This window comes from Canis lupus, chromosome 21 (genome assembly GCF_048164855.1).
Source record: "Canis lupus baileyi chromosome 21, mCanLup2.hap1, whole genome shotgun sequence".
Classification (NCBI taxonomy): domain Eukaryota; kingdom Metazoa; phylum Chordata; class Mammalia; order Carnivora; family Canidae; genus Canis; species Canis lupus.
Genome location: NC_132858.1, coordinates 30,874,330 through 30,893,442, shown reverse-complemented (window position 1 = coordinate 30,893,442; position 19,113 = coordinate 30,874,330). Strand labels below are relative to the sequence as shown.

The window sequence follows — 19,113 nt, the reverse complement described above, 5'->3', positions numbered from 1 at the left end:
GGGCTGGGGCAGGAACCACTGGGGGACCCTTCAAGCCTTGGACAGGACAGACATGGACCTGATAAAGGCCCAAGGGACCAGCATAGGAATGATCCGGGCACCACAGCTGCCTCCAAGGCTCTGCTCTCATCCCCACCCTCATGCCTAGAGTGCCCAATCCGTGAGTGCCCGGACTGAGGACCAGGGAATGGCATTCGTGGGCAGTGAAGGATTATCCTTCCTCCCATATTCACCCACAATTTGCATAATTAGTTTATAGGTAAAGAAAGGTTTATACTAAATAATGTTAAAATTTAAAACTTAAAACAAGGTACATTTTATGTTATATATACTTCATCACAATTAAAAAATTGATTTTGACAGTTTATTCATTGATTATGTGGGGCAATGGACTTTGGAGTTCCCAAATTTTTCCTACATGATTTAATTTTAACAATAGTTATGTTTCACAATCAGCTTTTACAAGTTAGTAGGAGCTCCACCACTCTTCTGCTATAGGGCATACGTCAAGCCAGAGAAGGTGCATCCTATTTGGGGATCAACATCTTAACATCTTTGTGCTTGCCCCTAGAGCCCAGGCAGGAACAGAGGGACAGGTGTGGGACAGCAGGGGTAGGTGACACAGGTAGTGCAAACTGCCTGTTTGATCTGGAATGTTCCACCTCCATCCTCTAGTGCATTGGTGCTGGGCCCACCTCAAAGCTCTGACTTGATGGGTCTGATACAACCCTGCTCATGGTGAGCAGGTCTGCCATCAGGTCACCTGGCCAGCTGCATCACAATGGCTCTTACTCAGAAAGCCACTGCGTGAGGATGAACCAACCACCAATTATTTCTATTCCCATTACTGGTCTGAGGAATGGAAAATACCTCCTGAGAGGGGTCAGAGGCCCCACTTAGAGTTTGATTTGGGCTAAGATTCCTTTCAGAACTTGGCTTCCATGTGCCCTCATGCAGTCACATTTTGCCATTTTGTCATCTGTCAGTCTTTTTGCCATGCACAACCCCCATTTTATTGTTTTTACACATTTCAGCTGGCTTTATCTCTACTGACATACACAAGTCTTAGTTGTTCAACTTTGAAACCAGGAGGCACCCATGTAGCTCACACATTTACCATGGTGTAGAGCATTCTAGTGTTGGATCTAGCTCCTGACAATGTACAGGAGCTCCTCTGTCAACTACCAGGAACTTCTGTGTCTGTGTGAAACAAACATTATCATCCTATAGAAAAATGGTGGGACGGGAGATCCCAAAAGCCCGTCCTTCCACCATTGCAGCAAATAAACTGGGAAAAATTATCTTAGTCAACATTTTCGGACTCTGGAATGTAGTAAAAGTGTACAGAAATCAGAGGAATGGTTAATCAAGAAAAAAGTAGTGAAATCTGAGTACAGAGGTTTGTGGCATTTTAACTTTCTTTGGCCCCACTCTCACTTCCCAGCTGGAAAGTTTGCAATGTCTCAAACTCTTCCAAAAGTTTGAAGAAGAAGGAACACTTCTTATGTCACTGTTGAGGCCAGCATGATCCCGACACCAAAGTCAGACGAAGATACTGCAAGAGGAGAAAACCACAGACCAATATATCCTTTATGAATGTAGATGGAAAAATACTCAGCTTATTAGCAATCTGATTTCAGCAACATATCAGAAAGATTATCTACCATGACCAAATGGGATTTGTCCCAGAGATATAAGGGTGGCTTAAGAGATAAAACACAATTATTATATTCCTCAAAAAATTAAAATAGAAATACCATATGACCCAGTAATTCTACTGAAATTCCAGTGAGTATTTACTCAGGGAAACTGGAAACAGGAATTCAAAAAGATCCCTGCACCCCTGTGTTCATTGCAGCATTACTGACAATGGCTAAGGTGTGGAAGCAGCCCAAGTGTCCATCGACAGACGAATGGATAAAGAAGATGATGTTTTTATATGATGAAACATTACACAGGTATTAAAAAATTAAACCTTGCCATCCATGACAACGTGGGTAACATAGAGAGTGTTATGCTAAATGAAATAAATCCGAAAAAGAGAAATACTGTATGATTTCACTCATATGTGGAATCTAAAAAACAAAACAAGCAAATAAAAAGCAGAATCAGACCCAATAGTGCAGAGAACAAACTGATGGTTGTCAGAGGGGAGGCAGAAGGGGGATGAACAGAAGGCAGTCCGATCCAGGGTTCCAGTTATGGAGGAACGAATCACAGAAATGAGAGGCACGGCAGAGCAAATACAGAGCGAATACAGTCAATGGCATTGTTTTTTTAAAACAATATTTTTATTTATTTATGAGAGACAAAGAGAGGCAGAGGGAGAAGCGGGCTCTTCACAGGGAGCCCGAAGCAGAACTCGATCCCAGGACCCCGAGATCACGCCCTGAGCCCGAAGAAGACGCTCAACCGTTGAGCCACCCGGGCACCCCTAGTCAATGACATTGCTGTAGTGTTGTATGGTGACAGATGGCAGCTACATTTATGGTGAGCATGGCGTAACACAGCCTTGTTGAATCACTGTGTTGTACACTTGAGACTAATCTAACATTGTGTGTCAATGTACCTCAATTTAAAAAACCAATCAGGGCAGCCCGGGTGGCTCAGCGGTTCAGCGCCGCCTTCAGCCCAGGGCCTGATCCTGGAGACTCGGGATCGAGTCCCACGTCGGGCTCCCCGCATGGAGCCTGCTTCTCCCTCTGCCTGTGTCTCTGCCTCTCTCTCTCTCTCTCTCTCTCTCATGAACAAATAAAATCTTAAAAAAAACAAAAACAAAAACAGGGACGCCTGGGTGGCTCAGCGGTTGGGCGTCTCCCTTCGGCCCAGGACGTGACCCTGGAGACCTGGGATTGAGTCCGAAGTCGGGCTCCCTGCATGGAGCCTCCTTCTCCATCCATCTGTGTCTCTGCCTTTCTCTCTGTATCTCTCATGAATAAATAAATAAAATATTTTAAATTTAAAAAATCTTTAAAAAAACAATCAAAATAATATTCTATATTAAAAGAATGAAATAAAAACACCACGTGTTCATCTCAATTACTGCAGAAAAGCATTTGACAAAATCCTTTCATGATAAAAACACACACACAAAAACTAGAAATAGAAGGGAGATTCCTCAACCTAATTAAGGACATCTATGGACAATCACAGCTGACATTTAACCAAGTAGGTACAAGACTTGTTTACTGAAAACTACAAAATACTGCTGAAAAGAAACAAAGAAGTGTAAAGAAATGAAATCCATTCCGTTGTGCACAGATCTGAACTCTTAATACGGTTAAGATGGCAATACTGACTAAATTTATCTGCAGTTTCAATGCACCCGCTATCGAAATTCCTACCGCATTTTTTTTTTCAGAAATGGACAAGCTGATCCTGAAATTCAGAGGCCAATTATCAGACCAACAATCTTGAAAAAGCGGAATAAAGTAAGGGGCTCACATTTCGTGGTTTCAAAGCTTACTAGGAAGCTACTGTAATCAAGACAGTGCGGCCCTGGCCCGAGGACAGACATACAGGCCCGCGGGACAGAGTTCAGAGTCCAGCCATAAACCCCCACCGACGGCAAGCTGACCTTCAGCCAGGGCGCCAACACCTTTCCACACACGACGCTAACCGAGATCCGCCTGGAAAGGAATGAAGTCGGACCTCCGTCTTACAAACTATACACAAATTAACTCAAAATGGGCCCAAGACCCAACATGAGAGCTAAAACTACAAAACTGTTAGAAACATCAGTGTAGGGATCCCTGAGTGGCGCAGCGGTTTGGCGCCTGCCTTTGGCCCAGGGCGCGATCCTGGAGACCCGGGATCGAATCCCACGTTGGGCTCCCGGTGCATGGAGCCTGCTTCTCCCTCTGCCTGTGTCTCTGCCTCTCTCTCTCTCTCTCTCTCTCTGTGACTATCATAAATAAATAAATAAATAAATAAATAAATAAATAAATAAATAAATAAAAAAGAAACATCAGTGTAAATACTTGTGACCTTGGCTTAGGCAATGCTGTTCTTAAACATAACATGAGCAATAAGAGAACGGACGAATTGCACTTTGACAAGTTAAAATGTTTGCACCTCGAAGACCACGCTCAGGACAGCGAGAACGCGGAAGAGCAACGCACGCTCGCGGCTCACGGATCCCACAAGGGCCAGGAGTTCAGAGCTCAGTCCCACAGGAACACAAGCAGCTGCACGAGTGAAAGGACAGAGGGACAGAGACTTGCCCAGACTTCCTGCGGCCAAACCGGGATAAGCGATGAGGATGTGAGGAGGCACAGGGAGAGCATCGCCCGAGGAAACCCACGCAGACCACAGCGACCGCCACCGACAGATAACGGACCGGCGCTTGCCTGGTGTAACGTAAAAATAAGTGTTGGTGAGAATATGGAGAAACAGAGACTGTCACGCAATGTGGGTGGAAATAGCTTGAAAGATCCTCAAAAAGGACTGAGCCTGGGGGGCTCGGTCGGGTAAGCAGCCGACTCTTGGTGTCACCCCAGGTCATGATCTCAGGGTCCTGGGATGGAGCCCCCGGTCAGGCTCCGCGTTCAGCAGGGAACCTGCTCAAGATTCTCCCCCTCCCGCCCCTTCCCTGCTGTCTGCTCATTCTCTCTAAAATGAATAAATAATCTTTAAAAAAATCACACAGGCAGCCCGGGGGGCTCAGCGGTTTAGCGCGACCTTCAGCCCAGGGCGTGACCCCGGGGTCCCAGGATCCAGTCCCATGTCGGGCTCCCTGCATGGGGCCTGCTTCCCCCCCCCCCCCGCCTGTGTCTCTGCCTCTCTCTCACGCTCTGCCTCTCATGAATAAGTAAATAAAATCTTAAAAAAACACACATTAAGTTGTGACATGACCCAGTCATTCCTCAGAGCACCAAAAACGTGTCCGTGTAAACCTGCACTCAACTCTTCCCAACATCATTACTCATAAGAGCCAAAAATGGGAAATACTGAAATGTCCATCAATTAATCAATATTGAATAAGGACAGTACGTTACAATCGTACAGTACAACATTTATCCGCCATAAAAAGGAAGGAGTTCGGATTCATTGAGCTCGTCCATTTATGTGAAATGCCCGACAGAAGGGAAGCCGAACAGACGGGCAGCTCAAGGAAGTAGGGGCGAGGAAATGTGGTTTCTGCCTTGTGGGTACCTGTTTCTTTTGCCGAAAAGGAAACGTTCAGACCAATAGGACTGTGACACCTACGACACCAAGACACATGAAAAGTCACAAACGCTGCACATTTTCCATTGGTAAAATGACGAGTTCTTCTGTTATGCAAATTTTATCTCATTAAAAAATTAAACCATATCACCTTTAAATAAAATAAATGCTAGTAAATGTTAGGCAAAACACATTCCTTGGCAAGGACTTGAGCCCCTTTCCCTTTCCCTGTGCAGGTGAGGGGCGGCTACCTTAGTGCCACGGAGGGCGCTGCCCAGGTGAGCTCCTGCCCGACCCCACCTGAGCGGGCTCAGGGGCGGGGGTCACGGGGGAGAAAAACTACCCAAGCCAGGCACTCATGTTAGAGCGAGAGGCAAGCACGAATCCGGGAACCGGAAACCAGAGCCGGGATTGCTGCCGCATGTCCTGCGGACCGAGTTTCCACCAGAAACCGCTGAGGCACCCGAGGGAAGACGGCCCATGCTCTGGAGGGAGCAGCCGCCAGGCACCAGCAAGAGTCCGACGTGGCCTGGACAACGGGAAAGGACCCCAAAGAGCCGGGTCCAAGGCCGCGGGGCTGAGGGAAGGGGCTCGGGGCCCAGGAAGCCGCGAGGCTTCATCCCAACAGGCCGTCCGTAAGAGGACAGGCCGCATCTACGCGGACGTGGAAGATCTGGCGCTGAGGAGGACGTCGCTGCAGTGGATCAAGGGGACACGAGCGTCTGTGGGAGACCTGGCGAGGGCCCCAGAGTCCTGAGCTCCCGGGACCCCGCCCCGCGCCCCGTGGGGGACCAGGGACAGGACAGGGCCTGGCGCTCCCGGCTGGCAGGGACCCGGTGCTGGGACGTCTGCCCGGAGCAGGCTGTCCTCCGCGGCCTCAGGGGAGCCCAAGGCCACCAGCCGCTGGGGCCAGTGGGGCGTGGGGAGTGGTGTGGCGGGCAGGCCGCGGTCCTGGTAGCTGGGACCTGATCCCGGGGGACACACACACCCCCACAGCGGGCCTGGGAGCTCGGGGCACCCCAGGACGTGGGCACTAGCTGAGCGCTGCGGGAGGCCCTGCGGGGCCAGGTCACCTCCCTGCAACCCCAGGACCGAGGGCCGGCCGTGGTGACAGAGGGCGCAGCCCAGAGGGAAGATGCCCACAGGGGACGCAGAGCTGCTGCGAGGTGCCCAGGACGGCCGTGCCCCGCGTCGCCCACGGCGGCCCGCGAGCCAGCAGCTGCGCGCCAGCATGTCACCGCTGCAGGACACAGGCCCTGCGTCCACACGACAGGGTCTCCGGGGCCCCAGGGAGGAACAAAGCAGCCACAGACACTAAGACGCCTGAGATGCGGCTGCAGCACACGAGCCCAGGGAGAATCCCAGATGCGCAGACACGCGGCAGCCCCGCGGAGGGTAGCCCCAAGGGGCGCACGGGGACCTGCGACCGCCAGGCGCTGGGCACAGGCCCCGGGCGGCGACGGCGGACCCAGAGGGCACCCACGTCAGGTGCCACACGCACATCCTGCACCTAAGCGCCAGGCCCGCAAATGCAAGGCAGGAATGTGCCGGAGGCCCAGGGCCCCCCGCTGCCAGTGGGTGCAGCAGCACCTTGTGTGAGGCCGTTGACGGGACAATAGATCAAGGCCAATAAGATATGAGTCACGCAGATGACAGTGAGTGACAGTTAGGCCAAGCAGCCCGGCCTAGCCCCCGCCCACGGAGCCTGCACAGCACCAGGAAACCTGAGCCTCGGGGAAGCCCAACCTACCCCCAGCCTGCCCAGCTCCCGGCCACACCAGCTCGGGGCCACACAGCCACCTGCACTCTTCTTCCCTGGGCACGCCTGTGCCTCCCCTCGAGAGATGATGCAGAACAAGGTGGACGTGCGGGGGGCCCCCCTGAGCACGGCTCCTGCGACAACCACGGTGATCAACGTTCCGGTGGAGACGGTCGTGCCCGACCACGTCGTCTGGTCCCTGTTCAACACCATCTTCCTGAACTGGTTCTGCCTGGGCTTCGTGGCCTTTGTCTACTCCGTGAAGGTGGGTGGGTGCGGGCCGGGGCCTCCGCCCAGGGTGCCAACCTCGGGGACCTCCACCCAGAGGGCACTGGGGAGAACCCACGTGTGCGTGGGGGATGTGCGGCCCGTGTGACCGACCCCAGGGAGGCGCAGGGAGGGCGCACGTGGTGCCAGTGGAGGGCAGGGTCCCCCTGTGCCCACCATCCCCAGAAGCTCTCCTCCCCGCTAGAGCCTCCTCACGTCGGATTTGGAGCCTGAGTCTGGGCCAGAGGAAGCCACTGCCCTGAACGCTGCTCAGCCTGACGGGGCGAGTGGCCAGGGAGAGGCCCAGAGCCGGGCAGGGGCGACCCCGGGGTGTTCAGAGGGGGCCGAGGGCCGAGGAAGGACATGGAGGCCCCAGAAGGGACAGGCCCCGGGGCCCCGACCTGCTCAGGCTCCAGGGAGGGGGACGGGGTCCTGGGTGGGGGTGAAGGGCAGGGCCCTCCAGGGCGCCCCTGAGTCCCTGGTCTGGGAGGACTTGCCCCTCACCCCACTGTCTGCGTGTCGTCCCCAGGCCAGGGACCGGAAGATGGTGGGCGACCTGACCGGGGCGCAGAGCTTCGCCTCCACCGCCAGGTGCCTCAACATCTGGGCGCTGGTCCTGGGCCTCCTCCTGACCATCATATCCATTGTCCTTCTGGGCATGGCCTACGCCGCGGCCTACGGGGCCCTGTTACAGGCCATGCAGGGGAGCGGCCGCTACCACTAGGAGCCCCCGCAGGACGCCCTGGGCCCCTCCTCGCCCGCCGGCTGCGCCCGAGCGCCCAGCCCTCTGCTCCGGGTGCACAGACTGGCCTGTATGCAGCCGACTTCAATAAAGTGCCATGTGTGTGACTCGCTGTGACCTCCCTCCCGGGGTGGGGGGCGGGGGGCAGGGAGCCCCCGGTGCCCTGGGCCTGAGCACACCAGCCCCCTGCCCGGTGTGGGGCTCCGGGGGGCGGGCACGTCCTCGGGCTGGGATGGCTGCTGGCCGCCTGCGAGGAGCAAGGCCTGGCCTGGGACCTGGGGGATCCCCGACCCAAGGACGCTGCGAGTCCAGCACAGCCTGGGTCCCAAGGGTGAGGCTCCACCTCCCAGGTGTGTGGAAGCCGCGGGGCTGGGCTGGGGGACACAGAGCTCTCCCCTGTGCTCTGACAGCAGAAGCGAAAATCACACCCCGTGACTAAGCCCGTGGACAGGAAGCCTGAGAGGAGGGACCCGTCCCCCCACCACGGCCCGGCCCGCAGGATGCAGTGGCTGCCCAGGGCCCCGCCAAGGGTCTCCCGGCCGTTGGGGGTCATGGGGCTTGGGTGTGAGCTGGGGCCAGAGCCTGGGTCACACGTGGGGCGTGGGCGGGGGGCTTGGGGCGTGGGGTGTGGGGCCGTCCTCGGCTCCTCTCCCCGGGCAGGGGGCGCTTCAACCAGGCAGTGGTGTGGGAGGTCCCAGAGGGGGTGGGTGCTGGGCCGGGTCTACACAGCAGCCTGCAGAGGCTGCGGGAATGCGTGGCCGCAGGCCGGTGTCAGGGTGGGACCCTGTCGGGCACCTGCCTGGGGTGTCCAGGCTGCGGGGTCCACAGTGGGGCAGCCCCGGCCCGGCTCCCTCCCTCAGCAGCCTCCAGCACCCCCACTGGCTCCTGTCCCCTCCTTGGAAGGCAAGTCCCTACGTCCTCAGAGACACCCAGGTCACAGGCCGGCGCCTGCAGTCACCCTGCCCCCTGCCTGCCGACCGGGTGACCTGGGGCCGCCTGCTGATTTCCTGGGTGCTCTGGCTCCACACATGCTCCTGGCCAGGGTTCCCCCCAGGGCCAGCTCTCTCTCTCCCTGCACTCCCCCTGCCCGACCCTCTTCCACCTGTCCCTCGGCCTCCAACACGCACCTGACAACCTGACACCTTGTGCCCAGGAGGCTACGCTTGTGGTGTGTGATTCCCAAGTCTCCTATTTTACAAGTTTTCCAAAGTTTGCTGGAAGCTCCAGCGGAGGCTCCTTGGGATCAGGGAGCACCCGCAGGCGGCCCGTCTCCACCCTTTTTAGTAATAAGCCGAGACCAGCGGGGGCAGGTCAAGGGTGCGGGGAGTGGGAGGCGGGGGAACAGGCCCGGGGACCCCCTGCACACCCCTGAGCAGGGAGAGAGCCAGGACCACCTGTCCTCAGCCTGCCCCGCCCGGCCCCCTGTAACCTGACACCGGGTCTGGGGCCACCCTCCTGGTACCTGGCCAGTTCACCACTTTCAGAAAAGCCAGGAAACAGAAACTTTGGGGAAAGGAAACCACTGGGGAAGGTGGGGCCCCGAGCTGCCTCCCGCGTCTGCATCCTGTGAGCTGCACCTGCCACCATGAGCCACGCCCCCCGGCCCTTGCTCCCTGGCGCCCGCGCCGCCGGCCCCCCCACCTACGAGATGCTCAAGGAGGAGTACGAGGTGGTGGTCCTCGGGTCGGGGCGCCCCAGAGCGCAGCTCCCGCTACCACCACCGTGATCAACATCCGCGGTGACACAGTCGTGCCCGACCACGTCGTCTGGTCCCTGTTCAACACCGTCTTCATGAACTGGTGTTGCCTGGGCTTCATGGCCTTCTCTTACTCCGTGAAGGTGGGTGGGGGTGGGAGGGGGAGTCCCCGGGGTGCGGGGCAGGGATGGGGGCGCCTGTACCTGCAGGGAGGCTGCAGCAGCCCTACGCCCAGGGTCCCACGGGTTCCCCTACTGACCGATACTAGAAACCACATCCCTGGACTGTCCGTGTGGCCCCAAAGCCCCCCCAGGAAGAAGAAGGGACTTCAGGGGAAACTGAGGCCAGGGAGGGGCCCAGAGCCGGGCAGGGGCGACCCCGGGGTGTCCAGGGGGGCCGAGGGCCGAGGAAGGACGTGGAGGCCCCAGGAGGGACAGGCCCCGGGGCCCCGACCTGCTCAGGCTCCAGGGAGGGGGACGGGGTCCCGGGTGGGGGTGAAGGGCAGGGCCTGCCAGGGCGCCCCTGAGTCCCTGGTCTGGGAGGACCCGCCCCTCACCCCACTGTCTGCCTGTCGTCCCCAGGCCAGGGACTGGAAGATGGCGGGCGACCTGACCGGGGCGCAGAGCTTCGCCTCCACCGCCAGGTGCCTCAACATCTGGGCGCTGGTCCTGGGCCTCCTCCTGACCATCACCTTCGTCATTCTTGTCTCAACCGGCTCCCTGGTGATTTTCGAAACAGTTTCCGAGATGGTAAAACATTACGGAGGGTCGTAGTCGGCGCCGGAGGCCTCGGGGCCCCTCCCGTCGCACTGTCACCTTCACGTCCCTCTAGCGCTGGTGTCAATAAAGCACGTGCCTGTGACCTGCTGCGCTCTCGCTGGGGGGCCCTTGGAGACGCCCGCGGCCCCGCTGCCCACCCTCGGCCCGTCGCCGGCCTGCACCTGCTCCGGCGCGTGTGCCGGGTGGGCTCGTCGGGGCCTGGCCTGCATCTAGCCTCTGGCTGCGGGGACACAGGAGGGCGGCGTGGGAGGGGTCCCTGCTCCCCAGAAGTCTGCGCCCTGACCGATGGCTCGTGTGGGGAAGAGCGGCAGTAGATTCAGGCTGTTCCTAGCTCCCAGGGACCCCGTGGCAGGGAAGGTGGCGGGACACCTGCTGCCGGGAGCGCAGCCTCTACGTCCAGCGGTATAAACTCCGTGTCCCTGCTCTCGAGTTGGGGTGTACCCTTGCCCCGAGTGGGGTCACATCATCACCTCCTCGTGTCGTGGCCTCCGTATCGGGGACACTGTGGCTGCCCCAAGGCAGATCCCGAGCACTGGGGCCCCGGCTGCGGTTCCCCAGTCCCGCGTTCCTGCCCCGCATCCGGTGTCCTAACTCGCAGATGCACGGGGGAGACTCGGGGTACCCTGGGTGGAGGGGGGCACACTGGCCCATCAGCCATCCAGTCGGTGAAGGAGGCGATCCCGGCCCCAAGAGGCCAGTGGGGTGAGACCCCGGCCGGGTGGGCAGGGCAGCCCCACCTTCCCGCGGCACCTGACGGATCCCTTGCTGCCGAGGAGCGTGTCCGTCCTCCCTTCCCCGCCCCTACTCTGGGCCGCCCCGGGCGTCTCGGCGTGGACGCCTGTCCGTCTTCATCCCGGGACCGCTGCCCCCGTGGCCGGAAGAAACTGTTCCCTCCAGAGCGCCCTTGGGAGGTGCTGCGATGCCTCCGAGGCTCATCCGCGGCCTCACCCCGCCACCCACCCTGGGGCCCGGGCACCTGGCGGCCCCGGAGCGCGTGGCCTCGAGGAAGCACTCAGGGGTGGAGCCCCTCCGCCCCGCGCTCCGCAGCCAGCACCTGCCCGTGGGCCGCCCTGGCCTGCGGGAGGCCTCAGCTCCGTCCTCCGGTTTGCAAAAGCATCACCTCGAAGGGCTTTGTAGGCAGCACGAGAGGGTCGCCTCCCAGCAGGACCCTGCTCCCGGCACCACAGCTCAGGGACGGTTTTGCCCGCTGTGACCATCCTCCCAAGAGCTGCGAGAACGTGACTGTGCCTGCCCCTCAGGCCGGGGCCCGTGCCCGCGGCGATGCCCCACCCGCGAACGGGCCACCCCCCGCACCGGGAACCCTAAGGGCGAGGTTCTGAACCCCTGGCTTGGGGACCTCGGCCGACGTGGGGACAGTGCTGTGCCTGGAACGGCCGTGGACGTCTCCCCACCCCCGCCCTGGCATCTACTTCCATCTGTCTGCTCCCGACCCACGTCCTTGCATGAGCCGCTAGGGACGTGGGAAGGAGAACGTCTCCCGACTCCGTGGGCCGCTCTCGCGAATCAGTACAACCAAGAGGCCACGGAGGGCTCCGGGGGGGGCCCACGTGGTCAGAGCACAGGTGTGGCCCCGGCTGGTGACGAGGTTCCAGGCACAGTTGGTAAAAATGAACCCTGGCCCGTGCGACCCGCTGACCCTTGGGCAGAAGGGCTGGGAATGGAGGCGATGCTGACGCCCTGCGGGGTCTGACGCTGCTTAGTGCGTGTGGCCCGTCCTCCCCCCGCACGTTGGAACTGGGTTAAACTAAGGTTAAAGCTGCCGGTTATTTGACTGCCAAATGGGTTTATTTTTTATTTTTTATTTTATTTTTTTGCCAAATGGGTTTAATCGGGACGAGTAGAAAATTACAATTCTAGAAAGGCAAACGATGGCACAACTGTACAAAAATCCCAAAACAGAGGAACAAAGATCTTTCATAGATTGGGGGGGTGAGGGAGGGGCTGTAATAAAGGAGAAGTCCATTGGAGTGACCTGGGGTTGGGGGTCCTGGCTTCCCACTGGTTAGGCTGTCACTGTGGGGGGGGGGGGGCTGTGCTCCCCCTGGTCGGCTCAGACCCCCCGATGGGCTCTGCTCCACCTGCAGGGGCTGTGCCCCCCCGGATGGGAGAGGGTTGTCGCTCATGGTGGGCGATGCAGCTCGTGGGGGGCGGACGCGGGAGGCAGCTCTGGGCCCCACCTTCCCCAGTGGTTTCCTTTTCTCTGAAAATTCTTATTTTGGTGCTCAGGGAGTTGGGAATTGGCTGGGTCCAGGAGGGCGGAAAGCGGAACCAAAGATTGGTGTCAGGCTACACAGGTGCTGGGCAGGGCTGGGCGGGTGCTGGCGGGTCAAGGGCTGAGGTCTCTGGGGGTTCCCTGTCCCAGGCTCTCAAGTCAGGTGCTGTCCCCGCTGCCCCACCTCCTCATCCAGGGCTCAGGGTGGCCCCAGGACCTCTCGTGGCCTGTGAGGCTCCCCCCTCGCCCCCATCCAGACTCCAGGTGCTGCAGGGCCCCCACCGCGCACAGCAGGCCCCTCAGGCCCCACACAGAGAGCCCCAGGCCCCCAGGCCGCATCCCAGGGGTCGCAGGCCTCCTGTCCGGAATCCGTTCCCCTTCCTGCCCTGGAGTCCGTGGTGGGGAGGGGGTGCGGCATTGTGCATGCCCAGGTCAGGACCCAGCAGGCGGAAGGGGCATCCGGCTTGTGTCAAGGGTCCATGTGGCAGCCCTGCGGGCACAGGCCAGCGAGGTCACGCACCCCTGCCTTCTCTCCCCGCCCCCCCACCTGCTCTGTGGATATCGTGTGGTGGTGAAGGAGGAAGTGGGGACTTTCCCCTTCTGCTTCCGGCCTGCGCCCCCTTCTCAGGGGTCGGTCGGCTCAGCTCGGGAGCCAGGACACGGCCCCGCCCGAGAGCCAAGGCTGCAGGTCCTCTGCTGCCCGCAGTCCTGGGCCGCTGGGAGCTCTCGCCGCAGCCTGGGGGCCAGTGGGCTCCACACCCCAGTCCAGCCTCGCGTTTCCCAGTTCACTGTGCAGCACCCCCAGGGCGCCCCCAGCTGCTTCCTGCCCACCTCCCCCCTCATCCCCCCACCCTGCAGGTGTCCTGTGAAACCTCGCTGTGGTCCTGGTGTTGTGGCCGCACACCGAGCCCGAAGGTGTCTTGATGGACCCAGCACCGGGCCCCGGGGAGAGGACCTGGCCCTGGTGCCCGGTGTGGGGGGAGGTCAGGGAGGGCCGGGTGGACCCCCGCTGGCCCCAGGGCTGCCGCCGCCCCAGGTCGTCCATGCTACACAGGCTAGTAGCGTGGAGTGGACTACACAGCTCCTGGGGTGAGGGCGAGGCCCAGGGGCTCCCAGGAGCCCCCCCCCCCCGCGGCAGCGCAGTGGCCGTCCCCTCGCGGCTGGGCCGGGGTTGCAGGCGCCCAAGGCCCCGCCGAGGGACACGTTGTGGGATCTGTGCGCTGGCGGGTTCTCGGGGTTTCCTGGCACCGCGGCCGAGCTTGGAGCCGACCAAACTGCCTGGAAGCGGATGCGCGGTGCTGCGGGAGCCCCCCGGGGCCTGCCTGGGTCTCGTCCCGAACGTGTCGTGTGTGCGGGTGGTCGCCTGTGTCCTCAAGCCTCCATCAGCCCCGACCCCCTGGCGCCCTGGCTCCGCTCCGGGTGGGTCCCTTAGCTTCCAGCTCCCCCTCTTGGAGCTCGCAGCCTGTGCCCCGGGACCTTCAAGGCCCCGTGGGCGCCGGGGTACAAGCACAGGCGTGCCCAGCTCTCTGCCTCACACTCCTCCACCCCCGACAAGCAGACTCGCAATTCTTCCTTTCCTGTCTCCGGGTCCAGGGGGTCCCTGCCGTCCAGGCAGGAGCAGAGGGACAGTGTGGGACAGCAGGGGTGGAGGACGCAGGCAGCACACACTGCCTGCTTGATCTGGAATGTTCTGCCCCATCCTCTAGAGTGTTAGGGCCGGGCTCTCTCCAAGCTCCGACTGGTGCGTGTGACACAACCCCGCTCGTGGTGGGCAGGGCTGCCGGATGTCCCCTCGGGGCCCACGTGCATCTCGAGACAGGAAGGAAGGACTTGGGCAGACCGCCGTGTGCACCCTCCGGCCCGGGCCGGCTGGGTCTGCAGCTCCACGCGGCCTTCCGGGGCCCACCTGGGTCGGGGTCTGGCTGGCGGGTGGGGCCAGCGCCCTGTGCCCAGTTACTGGAGGATAGACTGGCCGTTGTTCCTCTTCCCAGGGTGACACACTGGTCTCAAACCCCCTCCTGCTGGCTGTGGGCAGCGGGGACTGACTGTACAGGTGGCTGCCGGGCCTGCCCCGCCAGCCAGTCTGCTCGCGTCACAGGTGAGAAGGCTGAGACCTGCCTCCCGGCGCCCCTCACCCCAGCCGCGGAGTGGGGTGCCCACCGTCGTCCTGCCTGCCGGAGCCTCCTATGGGGTTTCCAGCTTTACCTGCTGTGTCCCCGGGTTCAGGTCGGAAGAAGCCCTGGCAGGACGGCGGGCGGAGAGCCCGTCATTGCGGGAGGCTCAGGCACCGGTCGTGAGGCGCCACAGTCGGGGTAGAGAGCGGACAAGTGGAGGCCGGACACCAGGGCTAGGTGGGACGGCGGCTGAGGTGGCCAGAGCCATGGGCCGCTCCTCAGATCTGCTGTCCAGGGAGGGAGGAGCCACCCCAGGCAGCCGCCCCCACCCACCCAGACCAGCCTGGCAGCGCCCAGAGCATGTCCCTCCTCCTCCCCACCAGGCAGGAGGCGCACTGCTGGGCTCCCGGAATTGGCCCGGGATCCCAGGCAGCCGGCAGCCCAGGGCCCTGCACCAGGGAGGTTGACACAGGGGGGTGGGCCTTGCCAGGTCCCTCCTCCGGGTACAGGTACGGAGGGAGCACAGAACCAGGCCTGGAGGCTGCTGAGGGAGGGAGCCGGGCCGGGGCTGCCCCACTGTGGACCCGGCAGCCTGGACATCCCAGGCAAGGCGCCTGACAGGGTCCCACCCGGACACCCGCCTGCGGCCCCCCCACTCCCGCACCTTCTGCAGGCTGCCTGTAGACCGGGCCCAGCACCCACCCCCTCTGGGGCCTCCCACACCACTGCCTTAGCCAAGCGCCTGCTGCCCGGGGCAAGGAGCCGAGGACGGACCCACACACCACGCCCACACCCCATGTGTGGCCCAGGCTCTGACCTCAGCTCACACCCAAACCCCACGACCCCCAGTGGCCTGGAGACCCTTGGCGGGGCCCTGGGCAGCCGCTGCATCCTGCGGGGCCGGGCCACAGTGGGGCGACAGGTCCCTCCTCTCAGGCTTCCTGTCCACGGGCTTAGTCGGGGTGTGGTTGTCGCTTCTGCCGTCAGCGCACAGGGGAGAGCTCTGTGCCCCCCCAGCCCAGCCCCGCGGCTCCCACACACCTGGGAGGCAGAGCCTCACCCTCAGGACCCAGGCTGTGCTGGATTCACGGCGTCCTTGGGTCGGGGACCCCCCAGGACCCCAGCAAGGCCTTGCTCCTCACAGGCGGCCAGCAGCCAGCCCAGCCTGAGGACGTGCCCACTCCCTGGAGCCCCACACTGGGCAGGGGGCCGGTGTGCTCAGGCCCAGGGCACAGGGGGCTCCCCGCACACACCCCCACTTCGGGAGGGAGGTCACAGCGAGTCACACACATGGCACTTTATTGAAGTCGGCTGCACACAGGCCGGTCTGTACACCCGGAGCAGAGGGCTGGGCGTTGGGGCCCAGCCGGCGGGCGAGGAGGGGCCCGGGGCGTCCTGCTGGGGCGCCTAGTGGTAGCGACGCCTCTCCTGCATGACCTGTAACAGGGCCCAGTAGACCGTGGTGAAGGTCATGCCCAGAAGGACAAAGGATATGATGCCCAGGATGATGCCCACGACCAAGGCCGAGATGTTGAGGCACCTGGCGGTGGAGGCGAAGCTCTGCGCCCCGGTCAGGTCGCCCACCATCTTCCGGTCCCTGGCCTGGGGACGACACGCGGACATGGGGTGAGGGGCGGGTCCTCCCAGACCAGGGACTCAGGGGCGCCCTGGCAGGCCCTGCCCTTCACCCCCACCCGGGACCCCGTCCCCCTCCCTGGAGCCTGAGCAGGTCGGGGCCCCGGGGCCTGTCCCTCCTGGGGCCTCCACGTCCTTCCTCGGCCCTCGGCTCCCCCTGGACACCCCGGGGTCGCCCCTGCCCGGCTCTGGCCCCTCCCTGGCCTCAGTTTCCCCCGAGGTCCTTTCTTCTTCCTGTGGGGGCTTGGGGCCACACGGGAAGCCCAGGGATGTGGTTTCTAGTATCGGTCAGTAGGGGAACCCGTGGGATCCTGGGCGCAGGGCTGCTGCAGCCTCCCTGCAGGTACAGGCGCCCCCACCCCCGCCCCGCACCCCAGGGACTCCCCCTCCCACCCCCACCCACCTTCACGGAGTAGGCGAAGGCCACGATGCCCAGGCAACACCAGTTCATGAAGACGGTGTTGAACAGGGACCAGACGATGTGGTCGGGCACGACCGTGTCACTGCGGATGTTGATCACGGTGGTCGTCACGGGAACCATGCTCTGGGGGGCTCCAGTTTCAGGAACCTTGTACTGGTCTTGGTCCATGTTTGAGTTTTGGGGATGTTTGTGTGTGGTTGCCAGGCAAGAGGAGCTGGGAAGTGCTGCTAGGTGGCCAGAGCCTTGACCATTATAGGGTGAAGCCTGGGTGCAGGAGGTGGGCCCTGGAAGAGCTCGGCCCCACCTTCTGGTCCCCTGTCCCCATCTCAGCTTCCTTCTGCTTTCTCAGAAATTCCTCTTTCCTACTGTTTTGTAACTGGGTGACTGGGCTGGCAGGAGGTAGACCCAAGGACTCACTATCAGCATACACCTGTGCTGGGCAGGTGCCTGGCGGGTGCTGGCGGGTGCTGGGTGGGTGCTGGGCTGGTGCTGGCAGGTGCTGGGCTGGTGCTGGCAGGTGCTGGGTGGGTGCTGGGCTGGTGCTGGCGGGTGCTGGGTGGGTGCTGGGCTGGTGCTGGCAGGTGCTGGGTGGGTGCTGGCAGGTGCTCGCGGGTCAAGGGCTGAGGTCTCTGGGGGGTTCCCTGTCCCAGGCTCTCTATCAGGTGCTGTCCCTGCTGCCTCACCTCCTCATCCAGGGCTCAGGGTGGCCCCAGGACCTCTCGTGGCCTGTGAGGCTCCCCCCTCGCCCCCATCCAGACTCCAGGTGCTGCAGGGTCCCCACAGCTCACAGCAGGCCCCTCAGGCCCCACACAGAGAGCCCCCAGTTCCTCAGGCCGCATCCCAGGGGTCGCAGGCCTCCTGTCTGGAATCTGTTCCCCTTCCTGCCCTGGAGTCCGTGGTGGGGAGGGGGTGGGGTGTTGTGCATGCCCAGGTCAGGACCCAGCAGGCGGAAGGGGCATCCAGCTTGTGTCAAGGGTCCATGTGGCGGCCCCGGGGGCACAGGCCAGCAAGGTCACGCACCCCGCCCCCATCGCATCAGGGGAAGTGTTGGGGAAACACACAGGGGTGGCTCTCGGAAGGGGCTTGCCCCACTCCCAGCCCTTCCTGAACTTACAATGTTTCTTCTTCCTCAACAATCCCCTCCTCCCCCAGCAAGATGGGTCAGCAGAGCAAGAGAAAGGTCTTGCTTGCGGTGAGCGACGCTGTGTCACCGCCATCCACCTCCGTGACCACTGCACCAGCCCCTTCACCGCAAGGAGCTGTGAAGGAGGCCTGGCCCTGCTCCGGCCGGTGGTGTTCAATGGCAGCATCCCTCCAGGTCCCCTGCTCCCCTCCTGGACCGGGTCAGGATCCATCCGGACACCCCGGGCTCTTCCAGGACCCCGGTGCCTCCTCCCTGTCCTGCTGTGCGGCCCTGCCCTCCTCACCGCCCCTGCCCCTCGGTGTCCTCCGGGTGGGTTCCCAGTCCCCTGGGACTTCCCGGCTGGCTGAGTCCGTGGCCTCCCCATGGCCACGCTTGAGTCCCAAAGGAGAAGAGCAGTAAGTGTAAAACACCAGTAGTTTCGAAGACTTGATGAGAAAAAAAAAAAATTTGGTAAGGTGTAATGTATTTCATTGATGATATTTTTTACTGGTTTTTTTTTTTTTTTTTTTCAGATGCATTTTGGATTTTGGCTCAAATAAAATAGATCATTAAACTAAGTCTTACTCATTTCCTTTTGCTTTTTTTTTTTTAATGTGATTGATTGATGAGAGACACAGAGACACAGAGAGAGGCAGAGACCCAGGCAGAGGGAGAAGCAGGCCCCCTGCAGGGAGCCAATGCGGGACTCCATCCCGGGACCCCGGGACCCCCACGTGCTTTCCCAGCGGAATTCCACAGGCGCGAGCCCTTCCCGTCACTACCTTCTGTTGGCCGCTACCTGAGACACCCGGGTCCGGGTCCGGGGTATTGGGGGCACCCTGTTGGCCGCTGCTCACTGTGACATTCAGCGCACACTCAGCAGAGTGCGTTAGCGGAGGCCTGACAGCCCCGAGGGTGCAGGAGCCTGGGAAGCTAGCTACCACCTGCCCCCCAGCACCCGCCCTCCCTGGACTTTCCGGGGCCCGTCCTTGCCTCTCCTCCAAGTGCTAAGCCCTGTACGCCCCAAGCGTAGGTCACACAGAGGCTCGGTGAGCTCAGGCCTGCCCTGGACACCGCAGCTCGATTCTGCCTGCTTGAGCTGGCACAGAGGAAGGCCCTGGTCCCTTCGCTCGGGGTCCCGTCGGGAGTCTCGCCCCTGTGGGGCCGCCCGCTCGTGC

At 61.3% G+C, this 19,113-nt stretch overlaps 2 protein-coding genes and 1 pseudogene across 2 annotated transcripts; 2 read left to right on the top strand and 1 right to left on the bottom strand.

Moving 5' to 3' along the window:
* Positions 1–6,862: 6,862 nt before the first annotated feature.
* Positions 6,863–8,041, top strand: LOC140613502 (interferon-induced transmembrane protein 1-like). The gene is made up of 2 exons (XM_072791996.1): positions 6,863–7,190; positions 7,722–8,041. Exons 1-2 carry the CDS (start codon positions 7,011–7,013, stop codon positions 7,914–7,916), a joined length of 375 nt encoding a protein of 124 aa, XP_072648097.1. The 5' UTR covers positions 6,863–7,010; the 3' UTR covers positions 7,917–8,041.
* A 996-nt stretch (positions 8,042–9,037) lies between these two features.
* On the top strand, positions 9,038–10,491 carry LOC140613501 (interferon-induced transmembrane protein 1-like; annotated as a pseudogene).
* Positions 10,492–16,038: 5,547 nt separating this feature from the next.
* LOC140613500 (interferon-induced transmembrane protein 1-like) lies at positions 16,039–17,129 on the bottom strand. Its single transcript, XM_072791995.1, has 2 exons — positions 16,795–17,129; positions 16,039–16,358 (listed from the first exon to the last, which is right to left on the bottom strand). Exons 1-2 carry the CDS (start codon positions 16,978–16,980, stop codon positions 16,164–16,166), a joined length of 381 nt encoding a protein of 126 aa, XP_072648096.1. The 5' UTR covers positions 16,981–17,129; the 3' UTR covers positions 16,039–16,163.
* Between the last annotated feature and the right edge of the window lie 1,984 nt (positions 17,130–19,113).

Excerpts from the sequence above, each read along its gene's own strand:
- LOC140613502 (XM_072791996.1), top strand. The coding sequence starts at position 7,011 with ATGATGCAGAACAAGGTGGACGTGCGGGGGGCCCCCCTGAGCACGGCT. Across the intron at positions 7,191-7,721 it reads CCTTTGTCTACTCCGTGAAG|GCCAGGGACCGGAAGATGGT; the intron begins GTGGGTGGGTGC and ends TGTCGTCCCCAG.
- LOC140613500 (XM_072791995.1), bottom strand. The coding sequence starts at position 16,980 with ATGGACCAAGACCAGTACAAGGTTCCTGAAACTGGAGCCCCCCAGAGC. Across the intron at positions 16,359-16,794 it reads CCTTCGCCTACTCCGTGAAG|GCCAGGGACCGGAAGATGGT; the intron begins GTGGGTGGGGGT and ends TGTCGTCCCCAG.